Genomic DNA, 26,348 nt, shown 5'->3' on the forward strand with positions numbered 1-26,348 from the left:
CCCCGCCTCCACAAGTTTCGGACGAGTCCACGCGGCCGGAGATGGAGGGGAGTGTGACGCTGTCCTCCCCGACCTCTCCGAGGCTTTGGTACGGCTGGGGGCGGAGCGAGATTGAAGGGAAATGAGCCGGTCTGCCATGGAGGCTCCGCGCTGGCTGCCGCTGGAGGCGAACCCCGAGGTGGGTGGGTGGGCGGGCGGCTTACGGAGGGGCGCCTGGGTGGAAGGGTGGGAGGGAAGGGACGGAGGGGGCACGTGGGTGAGGGGGCGGGAGGGAGTGAAAGAAGGGACAGGGGGCGCGTGGGTGGGGGGAAGGAAGGGAAGGGACGGAGGGAGCGTGGGAGGGAGGGGTTGAGTGGGAGGGAAGGGACGAAGGGGGCGCGTGGGTGAGTGGGTGCGAAGGAGCGGGCGCGTGGGTAGGTGGGAGTGACGGAGGGGGCGCGTGGGTCAGTGGGTGCGAGGGAGGGGCAGAGGGGGCGCGTGGATAGGTAGGTTGGAGGATCGGAGGGGTTGGCTGGGTGGGAAGGGACAGAGGGGCCCTTGTGGGTGAGGGGGAGGAAGGGAAGGGACGAAGGGGGAGCGTGGCTGAGTGGATGCGAAGGAGGGGGCGCGTGGGTAGGTGGGCTGGAGGGACGGGGCTTCGTGGGCGAGTGGGTGCAAAGGAGGGACAGGGAGGGCGCATGGGTGGGTGGAAGTGAAGGGACGAAGGGGGTGAGTGGGTGCAAAGGAGGGACCAAGGGGGCGCGTGGGTAGGTGGGCGGGAGGGAGTGAAAGAAGGGACGGAGGGGGCTTCGTGGGTGGGTGAGTGGGTGGGAAGGAGAGACGGAGGGGGCGCCTGAATGGGTAAGTTGGAGGGACGGAGGGGGTGAGTGGATGGGTGGGAGGAAGGGAGGGGACGTAGGAGGTGAGTGGGTAGGAAGGAGGGAGGGAAATCATGGGTGGAGGGAACGTGGGTGGAGGGGCAGAGTGGGAGGAAGGGACAGAGGGGGCATGTGGGTGGGGGGGAGGGAGGGATGGTCCCGCGTGTCCTGTCCCAAAGTGACCCTCTTCCCCCCCTCTTTCTGGCTTGCAGGTAACGAACCAGGTGAGCTGCTCCTCCGTTTTTTGAGGGTCTGCATCCCCCCTCAGGTTGGGGGTTTCCGGGTTGGGGGGGCGAGGAAGAGGAGGGCGGCGTGGGCAGAGGATGAGGAGGCAATGGGCGATCGTCCGTCTGTCTGTCTCCCGGCAGTTCCTCCGGCAATTGGGCATCTACCCCAGCTGGCAGTTTGTGGACGTCTATGGTGCCGACACAGAGCTGCTGGGCTTGGTGCCCCGGCCCGTCTGCGCCCTGATGCTGCTCTTCCCGGTCACCGAGAAGGTAGGTGGAACTGGGGGGGAGACTTTTCCCCCACCCCCGGGGAAGGGGCTCCCCCTTCGAAAGAAGATCTCAATAGAGGAAGTCCTCAACTTAGAGACCACAACTTGAGCCCTTAGGTTGCTAAGGGAGAATTCTTTAATGTTGCCCCATTTTGCGACTTTTCTTGCACATGGTCGTTAAAGTGAATCGCTACAATTGTGAAATGAGCCACCAGGTTATGAAGGGAACCTGGTTTCTCCGTTGACTTTTGCTTGTCAGACGGTCGCAAAAGGTGAATCACGTGACCCAGCAACCGTCATAAATGGGAGACAGTTGCCAAGCATCTGAATGCGAATCACGTGACCATGCTGCAGTGGTCATAACTCTGAATAATGGTCATAAGTCACTTTTTTTCAGTGCTGCTGTAACTTTGAATGGTCATTATCTGAACTGTTGTACAGTTGAACTGTACCTGTACAGTACAGTGAGAATAAAGCTGGAAGGGGACCTTGGAGGTCTTCTAGTCCAACCCGCTGCTCAAGCAGGAGTCCCCGAGGGTTTCTTCCATTTGGGAGTGCCAAAGGCTCTCCTGTCATCCCATCCATTCCATACAGCCATTCGCCAACCTAGCTCAGGATTCCCCTCCAGCTTCAGAGCTGCTGAGCATTATGGGAATTGTAGTCTGGCTGCCTCTGGAGGGTGAAGAAGTCCACAGGAGAAGTAGTACCAGATAGTCCTCAACTTACAATTATTCACTTAATGACCGTTGGAAGTTACAATGGCACTGCAGGAAGGGACTTGCGGCCATTTTTCATGCTTAACGACGGTTGCAGCATCCCCATGGTCATCTGATCAAAATTTAGAAGCTTGCCAACTGATTCATACTTATGACGGTCCCAGTGATCACCTTTTGCGACTTTCTGGCAAGCAAAGTCAACGGGGCAGCCAGATTCACTTAACAACCGTGTTACAAGTGGTTCACTTAATGGTAGCAAGAAAGGTCATAAAATGAGACAGAAGTCACTTCATAGCAAACTGCCTCGTTTTGCAACAGAAATTTTGGGCTCAGTGGCAATTGTAGATCAAGAGTTACCTGTATTTGGATTTTGACATTTTCTTGTCTGCAGGAAGCCATGCATGTTAAAAAAGGGGCGTTTCCCCCTTGTAAATGTTCTCCCTTTGAAGCCTTTTTAGCATCTTTGAATTGATAGCATGTTCCGGTGGGGCCCTGAGGACATTCATCCTCTGCAGTCCCCTCAAATGTTCTGGGTAATGGGCAGAAGAGTGGCTTTAAAGACTGCTAAGCAAAAAAGGGAAGTGGTGGCTCGGTGGCTTAGACGCTGAGCTTATTGATCAGAAAGGTTGGCAGTTCGAATCCCTAGTGCCGCGTAACGGAGTGGGCTCCCGTTACTTGTCCCAGCTTCTGCCAACCTAGCAGTTTGAAAGCATGTAAAAGTGCAAGTGGAAAAATAGGGACCACCTTTGGTGGGAAGGTAACTTCGTTCCGTGCACCTTCGGCGTTTAGTCATGCCGGCCACATGACCATGGAGATGTCTTCAGACAGTGCTGGCTCTTCAGGTTTGAGATGGAGATGAGCACCGCCCCATAGAGTCAGGAACGACTAGCTCATATGTGCGAAGGGAACCTTTACTTTTACCTTTTTAAGCAGAGAGAAAGGCAATTTTTTAAATGGTCCACAGCCTTCCAGCATGTGGCCCTCCATAGAAACCAAATTGTTAAAAATGCCCTTTTTCTAGTGTTCTGGAAAGCAAGATGATTTTTTCCCCCTAGCAAGATGGCACATCACAAGGAAAGTGGGAGAAATGTGCATTTGGTGGGCATTTTGGGTGCAAACTAAGGGAGGGCATTGCAAACCCTGCAGAACCTTCTAGTTGATGAATTAAAAAAAAAACTTCCTTTTTATGACCCCTTTAATCCTTTAATTCGGGGTCGACTGGATGGAACTAAGCGTTTGCTGGCTGGATGCCCTTCCTGATGCCTGCCCAGAGTTGGCAGCAATATTTTTTTTCTTTGCGCTCTAGAAGAAAGATACCTGCTGCTACCTAGAATTAAACACTCAACTTTCCAAGGGGGAGGCGAGCAAGTCTTCACCACCAAGCCATCAACGTTCTAGTTGATAAATGACTTAGAACAAACTTTATTCCCAGGGTCTGAATGTTCTTTCTTTCTTTCTTTCTTTCTTTCTTTCTTTCTTTCTTTCTTTCTTTCTTTCTTTCTTTCTTTCTTTCTTTCTTTGATGAGCGCTGTTTATTTTGTAAAAATGGATGCTTTGAAAAGGGGAACGTGAAAAAAAATCTCTTCTCTTACTCGCTTCCTAGTATGAAAGGTTCCGGATGAAAGAGGAAGAGACAATCAAAGCCAAAGGCCAAGAAGTCAAATCTGACGTCTATTTTATGAAGCAGACCATTAGCAACGCTTGCGGAACCATCGGCCTCATTCACGCCGTTGCGAACAACAGGGATAAAATCGACTTCGGTAAACCTTTTGGGCACCCCCAGCGGTTGGGAAGATCGGTGGCAACTTTTTATCTAACCACAGAGAAATAATTACAGGGTACAGGTAGTCCTCAACTTACAATGGTTCATTTAGCGACCATTCAAAGGTACGACAGCCCTGGAAAAAAGTGACTTGTTTGAGCGTTTTTCACACTGAGGACCATAGCAGCGTACCCATAGTCATGTGTTCAAAATTCTGATGCTTGGCAACCATCTCATATTTATGACAGTTGCAGCGTCCCCCGGGGAAGGGGGGAGATCGTGTTTGCAAACTTTTGCAACCTTCTGATAAGTCAATGTGTTCCAAATAATAGACCCATAGCAAACAAAACTCCGAAGCAGGTGGATTCTTCAAAGAATAGCTTTATTGGATATATTAATTTCCTGACAGTTAGAACAATTAATCAGTGGAACAGGTTGCCTCCAGAAGTTGTGAATGCCCCAACAATGGGAGTCTTTAAGAAGATGTTGGATAGCCATCTGTCTGTAACGGTATAGGGTTTCCTGCCCAGGCAGGAGGTTGGACTAGAAGACCTCCAAGGCCCCTTCCAACTCTGCTATTGTATTGTATTGTATTGTATTGGTACAGATCTGGTGAAAACCAACTCCGAAGTTTTCCACGGTTTTTATCTAATTAAGAGTAAACATTTTCCCTCAACCCCAAACAGTCAGTCACATGGTCCAATCAAAGCACTGTCTGGTTGCCTGGTGACATCACTCCTTCCTCTGCCCAGATGAGAGAACGTCCTTAGTTCCCAAGAGAAAATGTTTTATTTTGGCTACAAAACCCCAGCTGTCTCTAATCGCCCCTCCCAATCCCTCAGCTCCAGTGTGGCGACACTGAAGCTCCAAGATGGCTTACGTCAGCTCAGCTTTTCGGCTCAATGGTGGTCGTAACTCGAGGACTACCTGTGGTAGCCAAAACACATTATGTTAAACATTTTAATGATGATGATGATGATATCCGTTTAGTTGAGGCCTACTCTTGGGGATTCTACAGGCCAAGATCTGTCCACATCTTCCAATCTTGCACAACTTCTTTGAGTCTTTCTATGCTCTGGTTAGGGTCAGCTTTGAGGGTGTCTATCAGTGGTGAAATTCAATTTTTTTTACTACAGTTCTGTGGGCCTGGCTTAGTGGGCATGGTGTGGCTTGGTGGGCGTAGCAGGGGAAGGATACTGCAAAATCTCCATTCCCACCCCCACTCTGGGGCCAGCCAGAGGTGGCATTTGCCGGTTCTCCAAACTACGGTACTCAAAATTTCCACTACCAGTTCTCCCGAACCTGTCAGGACCTGCTGGATTTCACCCCGGTGTCCATCACCATTCTTTGATGGCCTGGTTTCCTTTTACTCTTCCAAACATTATTACTTTTTCAAATGAATTCCCCCTACATGACATAGCCAAAATAAGTGAGACGCAGTTTTGCGATTTTCCAATTTAACGAAAAACAGTTTATTCAACCTGGTCTACATTCCATAGAAAAGTCTCCCTCTCTTTTATGTTCTGTTTACCAAGCTGAGGAGCTAGAAAATTCCTAGAAACTTCTTCATTTGTTGCCCGACTGTCCTTTGGGTGTCATTGAGGATCCAGATTTTTGGGGGACAACATGCTAACATTGTAATCCGCTCAGAGGGGGCTCTAAAACACTGCAAAGCGGTTTATAAGTCTAAGTACTGTTGCTATTTTACCTGCAACGTAAGAAGAAGCAGTGGAAAGTGTCTGTCATCGTACAAGCCATACCTTTTAATGTTAATTCTTCTTTCTTTATATTAATGCTGTCTATTTTAGAAAAAGACTCTTCCCTGAAGAAATTCCTGGACGAGTCGGTGGCCATGAACCCTGAGCAAAGAGCCAAATACCTAGAAACTTATGAAGTGAGTTGGGATGTATATTTGGAGGGCAATCTCTCTTCTGTGGCAGAAAGTCGCCATTAAATGGGACAGTCCTCCCCCCCCAGCTGCAATTATAATGATGTCACCACAATATTAATACTTTCAGGCTGAAGTTTAAATTAGTAGAATTCTTTGCCGGCGAAGCTTCACAGTTGAATGAAAAAGCAAAGGTCTATGGAGAATCTCAGTCATCCAGGTCATGGTGGTCCCAAAGGTGCTTTTTTAAAGAGGCAACTGGACTTTCTGGTTTTTCTTTGAAGATGTTTTGCTTCTCATCCAAGAAGCTTCTTCATCTCTGAAGCACCACTGAGCTGATGAAGCTTCTTGGATGAGAAGCGAAAGGTCTTCAAAGAAAAACCAGAAAGTCCAGTTGAAAAAGCACCTTTGGGAAAAAGCGAAGGTTTTTTTTTAACCTGTAATTCAGATAGTCCTCCACTTACAACAGTTCATTTAGTGACCGACAGCGCTGAAAAAAGTGACTTATGATCAGTTTTCACACTTAACAACCATTGTAGCATCCCCATGGCCTTGTGATCAAAACTCAGATGCTTGGCAACCGATTCCTATTTATGACAGTTGCAGTGTGTGACAGTTTGCGACCTAAGGAGCAAAGGCAATAAGGAAGCCAGAGTCGCCTAACAACAGTTTAACTATTTTAACAGCCTCAGTGGTTCACTTAACAACTCTGGCAAGAAAAGTGGTAAAGTGGGACATTCCCAGTTAACAAATGTTTTACTTAGCAACAGAAATGTTGGACTCAGTTGTGGTTGTAAGATGAGGATTAATTGTGGTTCATTCATTGGGCTTCTCTAAAATTCAAATAATATTTGCCTTCATTTGTGAATATTACCTTGATTATCAGTCATTACACCTCAGTCCCTGGGGCAGTGCAGCTTGTAAATCCACCTGTCCATCAGCTTTGGAAGGGAAGTCAGGCTCTGCTGCCATTTTAGGATGGCTGGCTGAGAGAGATTTTATTTATTTTTATTTTATATTTCATGTTTTGCTTTTTTATTATTTTGCATTATATTTTATTTTATTTTGTTTTAATTTAATTATTTTATTTTACTTTAATTTAATTTTATTAATTTTATTATTTTACTTTATTGTTTTATTTTACTTTATTATTTTAATTATTTTATTTTACTTCATTTTATTGTTTTACTTTACTGTTTTATTTTACTTTATTATTTTAATTATTTTATTTTACTTTAACTTATTTTATGATTTTACTTTACTTTTATTTTACTTTATTCTTTTATTTTAATTATTTTATTTTACTTCATTTTATTGTTTTACTTTACTATTTTATTTTACTTTATTATTTTAATTATTTTATTTTACTTTAACTTATTTTATTATTTTACTTTACTTTTATTTTACTTTGTTATTTTATTTTAATTATTTTATTTTACTTTAACTTATTTTATTATTTTACTTTACTTATATTTTATTTTTTAAATTTCATTTAATTATTTTATTTTACTTTATTTTATTATTTTATTTTAACTTATTTTATTATTTTACTTTACTATTTTATTTTACTTTATTGTTTTAATTTCATTTAATTATTTTATTTTATTATTTCATTGGAATTAATTATTAATTAATTAATTATTATTAATTATTATTTTTATTAATTTGTTTTAATTTATTTTATTTTAATTATTCTACTTTACTTGGTTTCATTTCATTATTAGTATTAGTATTATTTATTTGCTGTCCATCCCTTCTCGGAACAACTCTTTCTGTCGTTTCCGTCTCCAGTCAAGATTTATCTGCCAGCAGAGGCTGAGGACCTGTCAGGGCCTGCTTGTCATGGTTGCTCAACTCCATTTTTGAACTAGCACAACCCACTCAAAGAGAAACTCCCTGCCCTGGCTTTGCACAACGGTTGAGAACGAGAGGTGCCCTGCGCAATGGCCATTTATCTGGGCTGCAAAGAGGCTTCAGTGTTGAGCCCAGAGTGAGGGCTGCAGAAGGGGCCTTTTTCCAGGAAGAAGCCTTCCTAGGCTCACATTTGTTGGAGAGGGGCGTTCGCTTTGGGAGAAGTGTGGCTCTTTTCAGTTGCTGAATCCTTGGGCTGCTTTGGGAGACAATTGGCAACCTTTCTGGTCCTTTAAGAAAACAGAATTCTTCTCCTTTAAGAAACAGGTGTTTTATACTATCATATGTGGTGGACATGTCCACAGGCAAAAAAAAAATTGACAAAAATACATACATGGTTAGAGAAAACAATAAAGTAACATATAGATTTAAAGCCAGAAATATTTTTGTTAAGTATATTGCCAGAGAATTATGACAAAAGAAATGTATATTTATACAATAATACAATAGTAGAGTTGGAAGGGACCTTAGAGGTCTTCTAGTCCAACCCCCTGCCTTTAATATTACATGTTTTGACAGCAGCTAGAATTGTAATTTCACAATAGTAGAAAAATGAGGAGATGCCTACAGATGAAAATATAATCAAAAATATATTGTGCGGAAATGGATAGGTTAACATTAAAGGTAAAAGAAGATACAGAATATTTTTTAACTTGGGATTTGTTTTATCGATGGTTAGATAATAAATGTAGAAATTAGAAACTGGAAGAACACTATTATATACCTGTAAAGAATATTATTGCTACTAGAATTATGTGTATGTAAAATGACCCAGACAATACACTGTGTACTAAATATACAGTATATCACAGAAGTGAGTATACCGCCTCACATTTTGTAAATATTTAAGTATGTATGAGGTGCCATGTTGAACTTCCAGTGACCAGTATGAAAGAGTGAGAGCAATAACACCACATTTAACACACCTGCTCCCTCTTCACACCTGAGACCTTGTAACACTAACAAGTCATATGACACCAGGGAGGGAAAACTGCTTCAGCCCCATTTGGACGTCATCATTTAGGGGTGTACTCACTTTTGTTGCTAGCAATTTAAATGTTAATTTTAGGCTGTGTGTGGCGTTATTTTGAGGGGACAGCACATTTACACTCTTATACAAGCTGTATGCTCACTATTTTACATGGTAGCCAAGTGCCATTTCTTCTGTGTTGTCACATGAAAAGATACACTTTAAATATTTACAAAATGTGAGAGGGTGTGCTCACTTCTGTGATAGGCTGTATATGTTAAAAGAAAAATAAATAAATAAATAAAACGGGTGTTTAGCAAATTGGTGGATCTGTTGGATGATTGGGGGGGATGGCTGATGGCCTTTGAATCGAGATTTCCAAATGCACAAGCGCTAACAGTCTGTTTTCCAATTTCAGGCCATCCGTGTAACGCACGAATCCAGCGCTCATGAAGGCCAGACTGAGGTAAGCCGCTTAATTCCCCCCCCCCCCCCTGAGTAAAGCTTTTGATATGGTTTTTTAAGAACATGGCAGTTGCTCTTAGGGTATTGATATCCTGCCATGGTCCTGAAGGGGAGTGGGCAGGAAGAAACTTCTAGAACAGCACTTGGTTGAATTTGGTTTCTTCCCAATACTGCCCCTTGAATTTAATTCACGGCTTGTTTTTTGTTTTTTTTAAAAATAAAGCTAATTTGACCCAAGGCAAGGCTTTGCTGAGGCCTTTAAAAGAGATTCTTGGAATTGGGCTTAGTGGAAACTCCATATTAGATGTCTATGAATATTCTCACCCATCCAAGTGATCCTTGTGCCAAAAGTGGTTTTTATTTTGAAAAGGCAACTGGACTGATTTTTTTTTTTTTGAGGAAGAAGAAAATGTACAACTGCTGAAGCTTCCAGGATAGGAAGCAAAACACTTTCTCCTTTCTCAAAAAAACCCCCAAAACTGTCCAATTGCCTTTTTCAAAATAAAAGCCATTTTTGATTCTACCTTGGATGGTGCCTTCATTTGGGCTTGTCTGTGGCCCATGGAGGAGTTGAGATCCGTTTGTAGGATGGTCCAGCCCATGGAAGGAGAAGCTACCAGGCGAATTCTGCCCTTCGGCCCCAGTAGCCCTTTGGGTTCTGACATAGGCTTCCCCAGTAGCTCGAAGCCAAGTCCTTGTCTCGATAAACCCCTTTTATTTCATTTACAGTGAATTCCTCTCCAGCAAAGTCTTTCCTTGCCCACAGTTTTTCAAGATAGTTCACAATTACCGATCTTTATCAAGCTTGGAGAGTCACCAGGCTGATATATTTCAGACATCGCAATACTTGGCAAGAATGCAGGAATGAACTAATTGTCTCCTGCAAACAGCCCTCCCCTTTCGCTCCTCCTTTATTCCCTATAGGAGGAGCCATTCATCATCCACCTCTAGCCTTACTCCCAAGTCGACCCCTGTTCTTTAGCTGTTCCCTTCGTCTGGCAACTCTGCGCATGTACACACTGGGAACAGGCTCCAGCTGTTTGTCTGCCTCACTGCTGTCTGACTGTGAAGGCAGCTGAGAACTCTCAGACGGCCCTGGCCCCCCCTCTGCCTCCGACACTGAGCCCTCATCAGAGTCTTCCCCGGACTCCAGGACTGGCCCATGTTCCCCCAGGACTAGCCGATGGCCACAATTTGGGCCTCACCTCATGCCCATCAAACAGGTGGAAGAGATTGTTGGGACAGAGGGGAAATAGGCAGAAATATGGTCAGTCTTTTGCTGACTAGCCCCTCTGTACTTGAAATGCAAGCCTCAGACAGAAGTCTATGCTGCCTGACCACTGTAACCAGGATCTAAACGACTTTGCAAGGGGGAATCCAGGAAGTCCCCTCAACAAAGGAAGAATTGTAGCTGGCCACATTATCTGTTAGCATGCACCATGCTTCTTGCTTTGAAACTGGCTCCTTTCTGTGTCTCCTTTTAAGCTCTGATTCTGCTTTGCAAGTCTCTCAGCCAGCCCTAATTTTTTAATTTTTAATTAATCTAGAAGGCTCTCAGTCATCTTTAATCCAGGACCAACCTGGGGTGGGCTTCAAAAAATTTAGCAAGGGGTTCTCTGCCCTGTTGCCGGGTGGGCGTGGCCATGGTGGGCGCGGCCTAGTGGGCCGCCTGCACCATGATGGGGGGGAGGGCGTTTTTGCCTTCCCCAAGCTCCAGAGGCTTTCCTCGAGCCTCTGGGAGGGCGCAAACCGCCTCCCCAGGCCCATTTTCGGCCTTCCCAAACTTCCGGTAGGCCTGTTTTTTACCCTCCCCAAACTTCCGTGTGTGCTCTGCACTTACCTGCATCCAAAACGGGCCTCACGGGGACTCCTGGGTGGGGGGGCGTGGGCGGGGCCAGCCAGGTGTGGGATTTGGGGGTTCTCCAAACTGCACAGAATCTTAGCTATAGGTTCTCCTGAACGCCTGCGAAACACCAGCAGCCCACTCCTGGGACCAGCAGACATTATTATGACATTATGCCATGTTTTGGGCCTAGCAGGCCTCCCTAGAGCCTCCTGGGACCAAAAACGAGCGGTGGGGGGACACCACACATACTCCGCGCAGCCGTTTTGGGCCTAGCATGCCTCCCTAAAGCCTCCTGGGATCAAAACTGGGGTGCGGGGGGCATCACACCCGCCTCCCCAGCGCTCCATCCGCATGCACGGCAGAGACCTGAAAATCAGTTGGCCAGGAGGAGGTGTGCACGCATGTGCGGTATAGCTGAGCTGAGGTGACGGCTCGCATGCCGACAGGCCTCTGCATGCCACCTGTGGCACGCATGCCATAGGTTTGTCATCACGGTTTTAAAGGCATCGTTTTGCTTCTTTGAGAATTGTTTTTCCTCTTCTTTCTGATATTTATTTTTGTTTATCACTTTCATGTTATTTATTTTATTGGTTTATTTTGTCATTCAGTTGCTCAGGCAGCTGCTCCTTAAAAACTTTACAACCTTTTAATCAGTAAAAGGTTACTACTCAGCATAATGTAGGTGAATGTCTGGGTTGAATCTGAAAAAAAGAAATATATCCTGCGTGTGTTTGCTTCCAGCGTACATTTTTTTAAAAAAAATCAAGTGATTTAAAGATGCTGTTGTTTCAGTGTTCAAGTATTGAGGTCTTTTGCAGCTTCCTTAGAATAGAAAGTGGGTCTTTTTCAAAGGGTCTCTGGGGCAAAGTTTAGTGAGAAGGAAGGGACGGAGTCGCAAAAAATTCCAGCCTCTGAGCTATTTCCTGTCTGAAAGCCAGATCTCTCCAAGGTACATTTGGGGTGGATATAAATTGTTTATTTTCTTTTCAACTGCCTTCCTGGAAAAATTATGGATCTTTTCACTGACTAGAATGCAGGATGCAGAAAACTCAAAAAAAATATTGGCTTGGCAAAGAGGCATTGCATCTTTAGCAGAGCCCTTAATTGTTCATAGTCTCATTCAATCATGTCATCCCGAAGCCTCATACATCTAAGTTCATAAGATGTTGCATCATGCAAGGTTGGTCCTGAAGAGAAGAAATAGCATAATTAGATAAAAGGTACACTTAGTAACAGAATAACAGAGTTGGAAGGGATCTTGTAGGTCTTCTAGTCCAACCCTCTTCTTAGGCAGGAAATCTTATACCATTTCAGACAAATAATTATCCAATCTTTTTTAAAAAACTTCCAGTGTTGGAGCATTCACAACTTCTGGAGACAAGTTGTTCCACTTATTAATTGTTCTAACTGTTAGGAAATTTCTCCTTAGTTCTAAGTTGCTTCTCTCCTTGATTAGTTTCCACCAGTTGCTTTTTGTCCTGCCCTCAGGTGCTTTGGAGAATAACTTGCCTCCCTCTTCTTTGTGGCAGCCTCTGAGATATTGAGGAACACTGAGGAACACTGCTATCATGTCACTTCTAGTCTTTCTTTTCATCAAACTAGACATACCCAGTTCCTGCAACCGTTCCTCATATGTTTTAGCCTCCAGTCCCCTAATGCTCTTGTTGCTCTTCTCTGCACTCTTTCCAGAGTCTCAACATCTTTTTTACATCGTGGCGACCAAAACTGGATGCAATATTCCAAGTGTGGCCTTACCAAGGCATTATAAAGTGGTATTAACACTTCACATGATCTTGATTCTATCCCTCTGTTTTTGCAGCGTAGAACTGTGTTGGCTTTTTTGTCAATGTGCTGTCTATCCCATCATGGGCCAGAATCAGAGGATTCTGCCAGCGCGGCCAAGATGATAGCTATTCCAGTGTGATCGTGCAATTCACATTAAAGATAGACTTGTGTTTTCCTTGCTCAAGGGTTCTCTCCTTGAGGTCAAGGATTGAATAGCCTGGATGAGGGTCTGAAATTTTGCCTCAGTTGTGCCCCTTTGGTTATTTTGAATGGAACTGACTGGCGTGGTCAACCATGGTCATTGTGGTGGGCATTGCAACTCTGGAGTCACAGAAAACCATTTTGCATGTGGCACAGGTGGCTGTTACTTGTGCTCAGATACGATTTATGTCCGAGTCTTTTAGAACCGTCGTTTGCTGGCATGGAACTTCCTCCCTGAATAATGAGAGCATTTGTGCTGTCTGCAAGTATAACTGCCTCATATTCAGTAGACGAGGGGTGTCACATGGGATTTCTTTGAGGGCCGGATCAGCATTGTAGTTGCCCTTTGCGGGCTGGGTGGTGGTGGGGAAGACAGGACGGACAGCAGACGAGATGGACGTCTCCTGCAGCACTCTACTGGCCAAAATGGGGCGCGGGGGGCCTGCACACAACCCATTCCCCAATTTTGGCCTGGAGAGCCTCCAGCAGTCTGCTGGCCAAAACGGGACATGTGGAGGGGGGCTGTGCATGTTCCCCATACCCTGTTTTCAGCCTGGACGGCCTCCAGCACTCTGTTGGCCAAAAAGGGGCATGTAGGAGCCACACGCCCCCTTCTGCATCCCATTTTTGGCCTGGATGGCTTCCTTCAGCACTGCCGGCCAAAATGGTACGCAGCGGGGCGGTGCAGAGCCCCCCACGCCCCATTTTTACTAGAAGAGGCACTGTGGGCCAGCCCTTCGCTATTTCCTGGCTGGTCCCATGACCAGATCTAAGCCTTGAGTTTGACACCCCTGCAATAGAGCAAAAGGCTCTGGGCTTGGCCAGGGGCCTTTGGATCTGTGAAAATTGAACTTCGGTTTAGGAGTTTTGCAAGAAGCATCTATATATCATTCCTTGGCAAAGTGTCTATGCCTGGGATATCAGAGGATGCTTTTGTTCTCAGCGGGAACCAAAATAGCCCTCTCTGGGCTTGGTAGAATAGAACAGTTGGAACAATAGATCACTAGGAGAGAAGAAGCTTTTTGGATGAGAAGTGAAACGTTTCCAAGGGGGGGGGGGGAAGACAAGGAGAAAATCCAGTTGCCTTTTGAAAAGCACCTTTGGGACAACTATGACCTGGATAATTGTGAAGCTCCATAAACATTTAGTCCCCTCTGGGTTTCTTCAGAGGTTTAATGACAGGGATTAAATTTGGAAATGAGGCCACCATAGAAGGTTGTTAACTGTGGTTAAGCCAGATCAGGTTTCCCAGATTGGGAAGAATAGAAGGAGTTTATTTCTTGGTTAGATTTCCTTCCCACTTTACTCCAGGCAGAACAGGTGCCGCTCATCTCCCTTCATCTTATCCCCTGCAAATAATTACCTGGTGAGGTAGGCTGGGCCCAGAAGGGTGACCTAGAACCTCCCAGTAAGTCTGCATAGCTGAAGATGGGTTCAAACTGGTTTTGTCACCTTAGCATCTGCACCCCACTGGCTGCTAATCAGCGCTTTATTTTGGAAAAGGCAAGCATCACCTGATCCAGGGTGAGGATTGAAGGTAGTCAGAACTGACCTCAAAATTTATGTTGCTAAGTGAGACCTTTGTTACGTGAGATTTGTCCCCTTTTACAATTTTTCTTGCCACAGCTGTTAAGAGAATCGGTGCAGTCATTCACTAAGGTAGATTGGAGATCCAATTTCAACTAAACTTGGTAAACAGATGACTTACTCTCTGGAAAAAAAATACTGTGGGGGTAAGACACCCCTAACACTCATCGGGGTGTGGGGTGTGTTCTGTTAAGATACAGCCAATTGTGTCTTAAAATGGCTTCTACTGTACTGCCATAAAATGGCTTCTACTGTACAGCGCAGTGGAGTTGCCATGGTAACGGCTTCACAGTATTCCACAAGGGGGCTCCCTCTGGTAAGGCAGGAAAATTCCACATTAGAAATTATGTTTCGTCCGGACATTTCCCCCTTATAAATAAATACCCGGGCAACACTGGGTTATCACCTACTTATAAATATTTTTGTGTATTGTTTATGCATCAGCTACTTACGAATGGCCTCCTTTGCCATTAAACTTTCTTGGAGTCATCTTTATACAACTGAAAAGAACTTCTCCACCAGATAGTCAGCAAGAGAACTTGCAGGAATTAGGGAACAGTTAAAAAAGAGAGACACAACTCCCCTCAGCTGAGATGGCAGAGAAACTTCCTTGTTTTGAGTTGATAAAGAGCACAGAAGAGCAACTAAGATGATTAAGGGCCTGGAAAAAAAAGAAGAACAGCTGCAGGAATTGAATATGGCCAGTCTAGAGAAAAGAAGGGGGGGGGGACATGAAAGTGTTGTTCCAGTATTTGAGGGGCTGCCACAAAGAAGAGAGAGGCCACTTATTTTCCAAAGCCCCAGAAAGCAAGAGAAGATACAATGGATGGAAACTAATCAAGGAGAGAATCAACCTGGAATTAAGGAGAAACTTCCTAAAAGTGAGGCCAATGAACCAGTGGAAGAGTTTGCCTCCAGAAGTTCTGGGGGCTTCATCACTGGAGCTTTTAAGAAAAGACTGGACAGCCCCCAGTCTCAAATTGTATAAGGTCTCTTGCTTGAGCAGGGAGTTGGATTAGAAGACCTCCAAGGTCCCTTCTAGCTCTAGTCTAATTGATTGATTGAGGGGATTTGATTTCTTGATTCCGCTTTCCTTGCATACCCAAACAGTCCCGAGTTTTATGGTTGCCCTTATCTCGCTTCGCCGCATTCCTGAGTCTTGTTTTTCGAAGCAAAGTTCACCTGCTGGAAAAGCCATTTCCTCCCAAAGGCCAACCGGTCCAGAAAAGGCACACTTGAAATGCCTTCGGGTCAACAATTGCTGGAGAAGGAAAAAACAAGAGCGATTGAGGAAGCCAATTCTTTCCCTCCCCCACCCCCGCCCGGGCCTGGGTGGAGGAATGCAGAGCTTCATCCAGCCTTGGCATTTTTGCTCTGGGGAGGCTGAGCAGCCACCACCAAATGAATGCTTTGATGCCCTCCTGGTGCCTTCAGGCGGATGGGAAAATGCTTCCTGCTTCTGGGAAGGTTCACGAGTAGCCGATCCTCAGAGAAGGCCTCTCAGGCTTCAGAAGGCATCATCTGGGCTGGGGTAGCTAGAAACGCACCCCCTATTCCCACATCACGCTGGGCCAGAGTTGGGGAGTGAAGCAGACTTTGCAAAAGGATTGTCCAGTCATAGCTCAGATTTAGAGGAAGATGCAAGTCTTGTTCTGACCTAGGCTTCCCAAGAGAATGAAACAAACCCCTTTTATTAATGTACCGTGAATTCTGCTCATTCACATCCAGTCTTTCAGGGGAGGAATTACAGTCACAGACAGGTTGATATCTGTAAAACTTGGCCAAGAGTCTCGGAGAGTCACCAACCAATCAAGCGAACTCATTGTCTCCTGCAAACTCCACTCCCCTTCCGCTCCTCTTTTATTTCTTCTGGGAGGGGGCATTCATTGTTCACCTGTAGCCTTACTCCCAAGTCGACACTTGTTCCTCAGCTGTTCCCTTCGTCTGGCAACTCAGTGCATGCGCACACTGGGAACAGGCTCCAGCTGTTCGTCTGCCTCACTGATGTCTGACTCTGAAGGCAGCTGATAACTGTCAGACAGCTCTGGCCGCCTCTCTGCCTCCAACACAGAGCCCTCATCAGAGCCTTCCCCAGACTCCAGGACTGGCCCAGGTTCCTCCCCAACCTCCTCACTGTCCGAATCTGCTGCCAACTCCACAGGCCTCTGGCGGGCCACAACAAGATGGCACCCCTCAAACCCAGGCCTCCTGCCTTGGTCTCCAGCCCACAGTTCAGCAGATGTTTGGATTGGGGCACTCTTTGACCAGAAGAGCCAAGTTGAGGTAGCTACGGGGCTGCCCACTTCGCTACGCAACTGTTTTGACACCCCCAAAATGCAAAGCGCACGGCTTCGTGTGAGGGGAATAGAGCAGCTCTCTCAGAAATTGCCGCCAAGCAAGAAATCCAAGCAGGAAATGGGAGGAAGTCTTCCTTGGGAAGGTCTTGCTTGGACATGAGCAAATTAATTTTGACCGATTGCCTGCAAATGATATCAATAAAGGAGCTTGCTTTTTTTTTGCAGACATTTCATTACCCAACTAGGCATAATCATCAGTACTATAGAGCAAGCCACTTGTGTATGAACAGGGAGCGAACCTCATTCCTTCTAGGACTGATGATGTTATCTGGTTTGGGTAATTACTGCCAGGTTACTTACAAATTACTGCCAATTGCAAATTACTAACAATTACTGCCAAGCTATCTTCCATTGAGGACCTGTACACACTGCACGAGTCAAAAAGAGGTCCGTGAAAATATTTACAGACTCCTCGCATCCTGGACATAAATTGTTTCAACTCCTATCCTCAAAATGACACTATAGTGCACTGCACATCAAGACAACTAGACACAAGAACAGTTTTTCCCTGAACGCCATCACTCTGCTAAACAAACAATTCCCTCAACACTGTCGAACTATTCACTAAGTCTGAATTACTATTACTATGAGCCTTCTCATCGTTCCTATCACTGCAACTTGTGACTGCAGGAGTGTAACTTTGTTGCTTGTATCCTTACAATTTATATGGATATTGATTGTTTCCTGATTGCTTATTTGTACCCTATGAAGTGTTGTACCTTATGATTCTTGACGAATGTATCTTGTCTTTTTATGTACACTGAGAGCATCTGCACCAAAGACAAATTCCTTGTGTGTCCAATCACACTTGGCTAATAAAGAATTCTCTTCTCTTCTCTTCTCTTCTCTTCTCTTCTCTTCTCTTCTCTTCATTCTCTCTTCTGTTCTCTTCTAATTCTATTCTATTCATTCTCTCTTTTTCTCTTCTATTTATTCTCTCTTCTGTTCTATTCTAATTCTATTCATTCTCTTCTATCCATTCTCTCTTCTATCCTGTTCTATTCTAATTCTATTCTATTCATTCTATTTTATTCATTCTCTATTCTATTCTATTCTATTCTATTCTATTCTATTCTATTCTAATGAAATGTCTGCAAGAAAACAGAGCACCAAGGAGCCCTCATGCCTATAAATGCTTGTCCTGTTTAGAAAAAAAAACAGATGCTTGTTTTCATGGGATGCAAAATGGCACCATGAAGGCCATGGATTTGGGCTAACTCGCTGAGCACCAGCTGTACTTGTAAAGTGTGTCTTTTTTCAATATTTGTATAGTCCTTGCCTGGCTCCTCCTCCTCCTCTTCCTCAACCCAGCCTGAGTTTAGCCACTGCAAAATGAAGGCCTCGCCCTTGCGTCGCTCCGCCTCCCTGACCCTGATCAGACACAGCCCTGTGGCCTGTGCCAAAGCCACCAGCCCCATAGAGGAGGCCACAAGCCCTCCCATCTGCCTGCAGCGTTGGCGGCCTACGGTCCCAATATCGTCTCTGGGGGACCCCCCGGCCGTAAGTCTGGTTTCTCTTCTATTTCTGCTCCGGGGCAATGCTGTCGGCTCCCTCCCTCCCAGCTCAGGACACGTCTCCACCTCTTGGAAGCCTCTTCTGGGTTTGCTTTCATCCTTTGCGGGTCCAGCAAACCCAGATATGTTCAGCTTTGCCTTCTTCAGACTTCCATGGAAGCCACCACTGAAACATTCAAGGAAGGAACAGGGAATGAACGCTGCTCCATCTTCCTTGGGATTTCTTTCTCCCTCCCGGTTGGTGTTTTCGTTGGCCTGCAGATCTTCAATGCTGGTCCACTTGGTTTCTTGAGCTCTTGCTTCTTTGGGCTCCTTGGTGGTTTCTCTCCGTCTGTCCTTCATCCAGGCTTCATAGCGGTCTCCTCTCCTTCTGTCCTTCATCCAAGGTCTTTCAGGAGCTGTGCAAAAGGTGACTTCAGGATTCTGGGCTGTTCCTGGCATTCTCCAAACGCCGGCAACAGCCTCCTTTCTCTGCCAGTCAAGATGATCGGTTCATTCTTTGGCTTGTGTGTGTGTGTGTGTTTTCCCCCTTTCAAGTAGTCTTTCACTGTGACTGAACTGCTTAATATTATGTGCTTCCTGTGTTTTTATGATGTGGGAGTCAGAATTTCTACCCAGGCCTTGCCAGTAGCAAAACCTCCCAAGAACGTTGGTTGGGCTTCTTTGCAGAGCAAATGCAGAGGGAATGATGGAATGTAGATAGATTATAGGATCAGAGTAGAATGAGGATATGGGAAAATTCCCCTTATTCATTTATTCATTCATTTTTATATGTTGGAGGGCGGTGGCTCACATGGTTAGGATACGAGGTTGGAGGTTAGCAAGCCCATGTTTGAGTTCCAAGTGTCATTTGCTCCAGCTCCTTGACGGGGATTTGAAAGGAGCCCCCACGAGCGTTTTCTGGGCAACGGTGATGTCACCAGCTAATCCTTTCAACCCAGAAGCACTTTTAACAGGTGCCTCTGACATGAATGGAATGACATTTTACACATTCTTTTTTGGGCTGCAACTCCCAGCTAGAAGGGACACGGTGGTTCAGTGGTTAAGATGCTGAGCTTGTCGAGCTCCCGCTACCTGTCCCAGCTTCTGCCAACCTAGCAGTTCGAAAGCACGTAAAAATGCAAGGAGAAAAAAAGGCACCAGTTTGGTGGGAAGGTAACAGCGTTCTGTGGGCCTTTGGCATTTAGTTATGCCAGCCACATGACCACAGAGATGTCTTCGGACAGCACTGGCTCTTCGGTTTTGAAACAGAGATGAGCACTGCCCCCTAGAGTCAGGAACGACTAGCACATATGTGCGAGGGGAACCTTTACCTTTACTTACTTCCCAGCTAATTTCAGGATGTCTGACCTGCCCACTCCCCTTCTTCCAATAATCTCCATAAATCACATCTCCAGTCCTGTAGCATAAATTTGGACCACAGACCTTCTCCAGATCTTTCATGTCTTCAGGTTTGAAGGCCTGGAGTTGGATAGTGGGCATTTATCAATCATGTACAAGACAAGGTGACAGAAACTTGGTTATACTGGGGGGGGGGGGGATCCTTTGCCTATACATTTCCATACATATGTTTATTTACTAAGATTTGCAAGCAGCCTCATTCCACTCCAGGCGGCTTCCAATTCATTGAAATAATGCAAGAGAGCAAAAATGGAAACTAGGGTAGCAAGAAAAAGCACATCCCTTGATAATGAAAGTTACAATTTCCATCATCAACAAGAATGCACGGGATGTCTATGGAGATTCTCAGTCATCCAGGTCATGGTTGTCCCAAAAGTGCTTTTTTCAAAAGGCAGCTGGACTTTCCTTGTTTTTCCTTGAGGACGTTTCACTTCTCATCCAAGAACTGGCGGAAGTTTCACAGGTGAGAAGCAAAACATCTTCAAGGAAAAACACAGGAAGTCCAGTTGCCTTTTGAAAAAAGCAACTTTGGGACAATGCCCTGGATGGCAGAGCCCCAAACCAGCATCTCTTCCCCAAAGGCCATCGAGAAGACTTGATCTTGGTGGGTCACCAAAATGCCAGTAGAGAAGGAATGACTCCAGCATGGGAGGAGCAGATATGCCAAAACTCTGGTTCCAGGTTTTTTCTGGGGTTAGAATAAAGTTTTGAGTAGAATTAATTTCTTTATCCAAGTCTACAAGCGTTCTGTGCTAATCACTTGTACGAATCTCACCTTCTTTCTTGCAGGCACCAAGTATAGATGAGAAAGTAGATCTTCATTTCATCGCTTTAGTGAATGTGGACGGCATTCTGTATGAACTAGGTAAGGACCCTCACAAACAAGCAAAGCCCCATCCATGGGATGCAGGCAGCACGCAAAACCATGCCCCCCCCCCCCCCGTAGTCTGCGGAAAAACTACCGAATTGGTCCCTGATATCCAAAACGTTGGGGGCCACTCTTCTAGTCCAATGCCTTGCTCAAGCAGGAGGGCCCATATCCGTGATGTTACGCGTGCCACAGGGGGCACATGGCGCTCTCTCTGCAGGCACGTGAGCTGTAGCCCCAGCTCAGCTCCACCGCGCATGTATGCATGCCTCCCGCAGGTCTCTGCCACGCAGGGGCGGGGGGGAGGTTTGCAGATGCATGCGAGTGGGGTGGGGGGAATACGGGGGTGCAGAGAGGCCTGCTAGGCCCAAAACAGGGCGGGCAGGGGGAGCATGGGAGGGTCACACGCGCATGCACAGGGACGCAGGGTGTGGTGTGTGCATTGCATTATGGGGTGAATATGTGTGCGCTGTCGCACGGGCACTTTTGACACATGCGGACAAAAAAGTTAGCCATCACTGCCCTATATCATTCCAGGCAAGTGGCTGCCCTGTCTCTTCTTACAAGCCTCCAGTGATGAGGCAACCACAACGTCTGAAGGCAACTTCTGTTCCGCTGGTTAATTGTCCTCACTGTTAGGAAGTTTCTCCTTGGCTCTACGTTGCTTCTCTCCTTGATTTGTTTCCATCCGTTGTTTCTTGTCCTGCCTTCTGGTGCTTTGGCACTGTTGTGGCCCGCCAGCCGCCAGAGGAGCTGGTGGCAGACTCAGAAAGCGAGGAGGTTGTGGAGGAACATGGGCCACTCCTGGAGTCTGGGGAAGGCTCTGATGAGGGCTCTGCATTAGAGGCAGAGAGGGGGCCAGGGCTGTCCGACAGTTATCAGCTGCCTTCGGAATCGGGACATCAGTGGGGCAAAAGAACAGCTGGAGCCTGTTCCCAGTGTGTGCATGCACAGAGCTGCCAGGAGAAGGGAACAATTAAGGAACAAGGGCCGACTCTGGAGCAAAGGCACAGGTGGACAGTGAATGGCCCCTCCCATGGGGAATAAAGAGGAGCAAAAGGGGAGGGGAGTTTGCAGGAGACCATAGGTTTGCTTAATTGGGGTGAAGATTTGTTTGTGACTCTCAGAGACTCCTTGCCAAATATTTTCTTGTACATCGTTGCATTTGGAAGATATTGGCCTGGCAGCTCTCCAAGCCTGATAAGGTCTGTGGTTGCAAATTCACCCTTGAAAGACTGTTTGCCAGGACTTTGCTGGATGTGAATGAGAGGAATCCACATGAGCTTAATCAAAAGGGGTTTTGTCGGGACAAGGAGTCTGATTCGTGGTATTGTAAAGCCTAGGTTAGAATAGGCACCTTGTCTTGCTCTCCTGTGCTCTTGGTTCCCCGGGGGGTGGGGGGGGTGAGTTCACAGAGAAACTTCAGCTGTGTAATAGGAACCCTGCAGTTTGCATTTCTGGATGGCTTGTTCAAATGCCTTTTCCCAGAATAGACCGGGAGAGGAATTCAGAGGCCCTTGGTCTGCGAAACGGAGTGTGTGTCTCTGTCCAGCTGGATTGCTTGTTGAATAGTCCCTCCTTTCGGAGGTTAGCCACGTGAGTAAATTAAGCATTTGTGGCATTTTAATCTGTTTTCAGATTCATCTGTGACAGAAATATAAAAAGCGTTGCCCAGTAAAGCAATTTGCCAGGACCTGGAAATGGAGACAGTCTGGCTTGACATAATCAGTGCTTCTGCAGTGGTAGAAAACTGGCTTCGTATCCTGGGCCACTACATTAAGTTGGGTTGGAAAAAGCGATGCCACGAAGGATCCCTTCACGTGGTTCAGTTACCAGCCCAGGCTTCCTGTGGATTTCTCACACGGAAAGGACTCTTGGTGGCTCTAAAGGAAATAACTCTCTGACACGGGTCCTCTGGTGACTTGGCCCTGGAGATATCCTTAATGAGAATAGAGCTGGAAGGGACCTTGGAGGTCTTCTAGTCCAGCCGCCTGCTCAAGCAGGAGAACCTCTACCATTTCAGGCAAGTGGCGGTCCAGTCTCTTCTTAAAAACCCTCCAGTGATGAAGGCAACTTCTAAAGGCAACTTCTGTTCCACTCGTTAATTATCCTCACTGTTAGGAAGTGTCTCCTGAATTCCAGGTTGCTTCTCTCCTCGATTAGTTCCCACCCATTGTTTCTTGTCTTGCCTTCTGATGTCTTGGAAAATAAGTTGACCCCCCCTCCTCATTGTGGCAATCTCTCAAATACCGAAACACCATTATCCTGTCATCCCTAGTCGTCCTTTGTGCTAGACCTGTGTTGGTGAACCTATGGCACAAGCGCCACCGGTGGCACCCAGAGCTCTCTCTGCAGGCATGCGAACCATAGCCCCAGCTCAACTCCACCGCGCATGCATGTGCGTCTCCCATTGGCTAGCTGATTTTCAGGTCTCTGCCATGCATGCATGGGGACGGGGGTCACAGGTACATGCGAGGTGGGGTGGGGGGAGCATGGGAGATGCGCTCCCCCTCCCAATGGCACATATTTGGTCCCAGGAGGCTTGCTAGGCCCAAAACAGGGCATGGAGGGGAGCATGGGAGGGTCACATGCTCATGTATTGCATTATGGGCATAGGCACATGTGCGCTGTCGCAGGGCAACTTTGGACACGCGAGGACAAAAAGACTAACCATCCCTGCTCCAGACTAACCGGGGACATTTCAAGCATTCATAAGATAAGATGCCCAAAACATTCCAGCAAAATTTGGAATCACCGTATTTGGAGTCCAGAGAAGGATAAGGAAGACTTAGAAGTTTGTCTAACTTTCCAACTTTGGGTGTCCTGCATCGATAGCGGGCTTAGAGGCGCCAGGAGTGCCCCCTTGTAAAGTGATGGCGATTGGCGGATAGCATGGCCTTATGAGGTTTTTGGGAGGCCGCCATGGGAATTGGGAAGGTAAGACCCCCCTTTCTTTTCTGAGCAATTGACTTTTCTCCATCCCAACAGATGGACGCAAGCCTTTCCCGATAAACCATGGCCAGTCCAACGTCGACACATTCCTAGAGGTAGGAATTCTCAAGCCACTTTTATTGGGTTTTATTGGCCGTTTTATTTGGGTTTCCGGTAAGAAAGCAGCAGGGGCTCATTGTCCACCAGACCAGAAAAGAAGGACCTGCTATGCTCGAAAGATGCAGCCAGTGGTTCAGTGAGTTCTGCTCAATTTTACAACTTCCTTGTCACGGTGGTTCAGTGGAATTGTTAAGTTACCGTATTTTTCAGACTATAAGACAGACCAAGTTTTTGACGAGGCAGTTCTTTTTTAAAAAAAAAAAAGTTTTTGCACTCTGCAAACCTTCCAAAAATGGCCCATTTTTTTGCAAAAACAGGCCCATTTGTTTTCAAAAAAGGGGCATGAATAGCCCATAGGAGGCTTGTAGAGTGTTCCTGGGGGCAGGGGGGGGTAAAAGTGAGCAAAAACGGGCCCATTTTTCGCAAAACGGGCCCGTTTTTTGTCCAAAAAAAGGACATTAGGAAGCTTATAGAATTCTCTTGAGGGCTGGGGGGGGGGGCAAAAGTGAGCAAAAAACGCTTCATTTTTGCTCATTTCTGCCTTTCCCAGCCCTCAGGAGCTCTCTGAAAGCCTCCTAAAGGCTGTGCATGGCCATTTTGGTGAAGGGGTGTGGTTTCGGGAGGCAAAAAATGCTGTATTCAGTGTATAAGATGCACCCAGATTTTCAGCCTCTTTTTTGAGGGAAAAGGTGGGTCAAAAACAAAGTAAGTAACAAAAAAAAAAGTTTTTGCCCCCCCCTCCCCGAGCCCGCAGGAGCACTCTGCAGGCTTCAGCAGGGTGGGGGGAAGGCAAAAATGCCCTCGTTTTTGCAGAAAGCTGGTGAAAAACGGGGGCATTTTTGCCTCCCCCCCAGCCCTGCTGAGGCCTGCAGAGTGCTTCTGGGGGCTGAGGGAAGGCAAAAACGCCTCAAAAATGGGATGCAGAGGGGGGAGGGGCTTTGGGAGACCAAAAATGGCTGTATTCGATGTATAAGACGCACCACGCTCTTTTTCCACGCTCTTTTAGGCGGGGGGGGGAGGTGCGTCTTATACTCTGAAAAATACGGTAGTAACCTGGCTTTCCCCGTGGATATTGCTGGTCAGAAGGACTCAAAACGGGATCACGGGATCCTGGGACACTTCAACCATTGTAACTCTGAACCAGTTGCCAAGCATCTGAAGGTTGATCACATGATCACAGGGATGCTGCAACGTTCGTGTGAAAAACGGTCGTAAATCCCTTTTTTTCCAGTGCCGTTGCAGCTTCGAACAGTCACTCAACAAATGGCTCTAAGTCAGTGGTTCTCAACCTGTGGGTCGGGACCCCTTTGGGGGGGGGGGCGAACGACCCTTTCACAGGGGTTGCCTAAGACAATCGGAAAACACATATTTTCGAAAAAATACGGAAAACAAAATAATTTTATAGTTGGGAGTCACCACAACATGAGGAACGGTATTAAAGGGTCGCGGCATAAGGAAGGTTGAGAACCACTGATCTAAGTGAAGGATTACTTGTGCATCACCCTAAATAGGGATACGGTGCTTCCAATTTGAAGTACTGTTAATTTTTTTTTTGTAAAGCAAACAGATTCTTCGTTTTTTTTCCCCCAGAGGAAGAATTAGGGAGAGAGGCAAACAGGTTTAAAATTCAGTGGAATAACAGAATTTATTTAATACAGTGTTTTGCAATCTTTAGGTACAATGTATCTTGTCTTTTTATGTCCAGTGAGAGCATCTGCACCAAAGACAAATTCCTTGTGTGTCCAATCACACTCGGCCAATCAAGAATTCCATTCTATTCTATTTTTCATCCTGAGCCATTTTTAAGAACTTTAATCCCTTGTGTTGGTTGGAAAATTCTGGAAGTCCACCCGTCTTAAAATGGCCAAGGTTATGAAACACTGGTTTAGTACAGGTAGTCCTCAACTTACAACCGTTTATTTAGTCACTTCTCAGTTACAACAGCACAGAAAAAAAGGGATTTAGGATCATTTTTCGCACTTGCAAATCTTACAGTATCCCCATGGTCACGCTTGGCAACTGACTCATGGTTATGACGGTTGCAGCGTCCTAAGGTCATTCCATCCCCTTTTACGACCTCCTGACCAGCGAAGTCAGTGGGGAAGCCAGACTCCCTTTAACAACTGCGTGACGGACTTAACTGCAACAATTCCCTTAACAACGGCGACAAGAAAGGTTGTCAAATGGGGCAAAGTTCACTCAACAAATGTTTCGCTTAGCAGCAGAAATGTTGGCTTCCATTGTGGCCGTAAGTCGAGGACTCTGTGTATATGAAAACTACAGCGACTGTTTTCAAAAGCATTTGTAAGAAATCGTAATTGTAGCTATATGATTTATTGAGAGAGAGCATAGGTACCTAAAGGCTATTTAGCAGAGCCCATATCGCAACCTGGTACCAATAAAAATGGTTGTGTAGAGAGAGAGACAACGATATTGTGTATGTGGTTATCTCTTTGTGTGTTCTTCCTAGGACGCCGTAGAAGTATGCAAGAAATTCATGGAACGCGATCCGGATGAATTGAGGTTCAATGCAATTGCTTTAGCCTCTGCTTAAATCGCTGTTACGTAAGAGGAATTGGCATCTAATGTACTGTAACAAAATTATATTTTACCCGCAAATCAGCAACGATCAAATTTTGATAACATTTGAGGTGAATTAAATTTCAGATCACC

The 26,348-nt window shown here is 46.0% G+C and overlaps 1 protein-coding gene across 3 annotated transcripts; it reads left to right on the forward strand.

Moving 5' to 3' along the window:
- The first annotated feature begins 36 nt into the window (after positions 1-36).
- Positions 37-26,348, forward strand: UCHL3 (ubiquitin C-terminal hydrolase L3). Of its 3 annotated transcripts, XM_081948175.1 has the most exons (10): positions 37-178; positions 1,070-1,081; positions 1,226-1,354; positions 3,673-3,829; positions 5,640-5,725; positions 9,019-9,066; positions 18,114-18,341; positions 20,546-20,621; positions 23,613-23,671; positions 26,146-26,348. In XM_081948175.1, exons 1-10 carry the CDS (start codon positions 122-124, stop codon positions 26,227-26,229), a joined length of 936 nt encoding a protein of 311 aa, XP_081804301.1. In that variant the 5' UTR covers positions 37-121; the 3' UTR covers positions 26,230-26,348. The 3 variants fall into 3 exon arrangements, with proteins under 3 accessions (XP_081804301.1, XP_081804303.1, XP_081804302.1); XM_081948177.1 differs by lacking the exon at positions 18,114-18,341 and having other exon boundaries at positions 40-178; XM_081948176.1 differs by lacking the exon at positions 1,070-1,081 and having other exon boundaries at positions 78-178.

Source organism: Natrix helvetica, assembly GCF_964273705.1.
Source record: "Natrix helvetica genome assembly, chromosome: 3".
NCBI lineage: Eukaryota > Metazoa > Chordata > Lepidosauria > Squamata > Natricidae > Natrix > Natrix helvetica.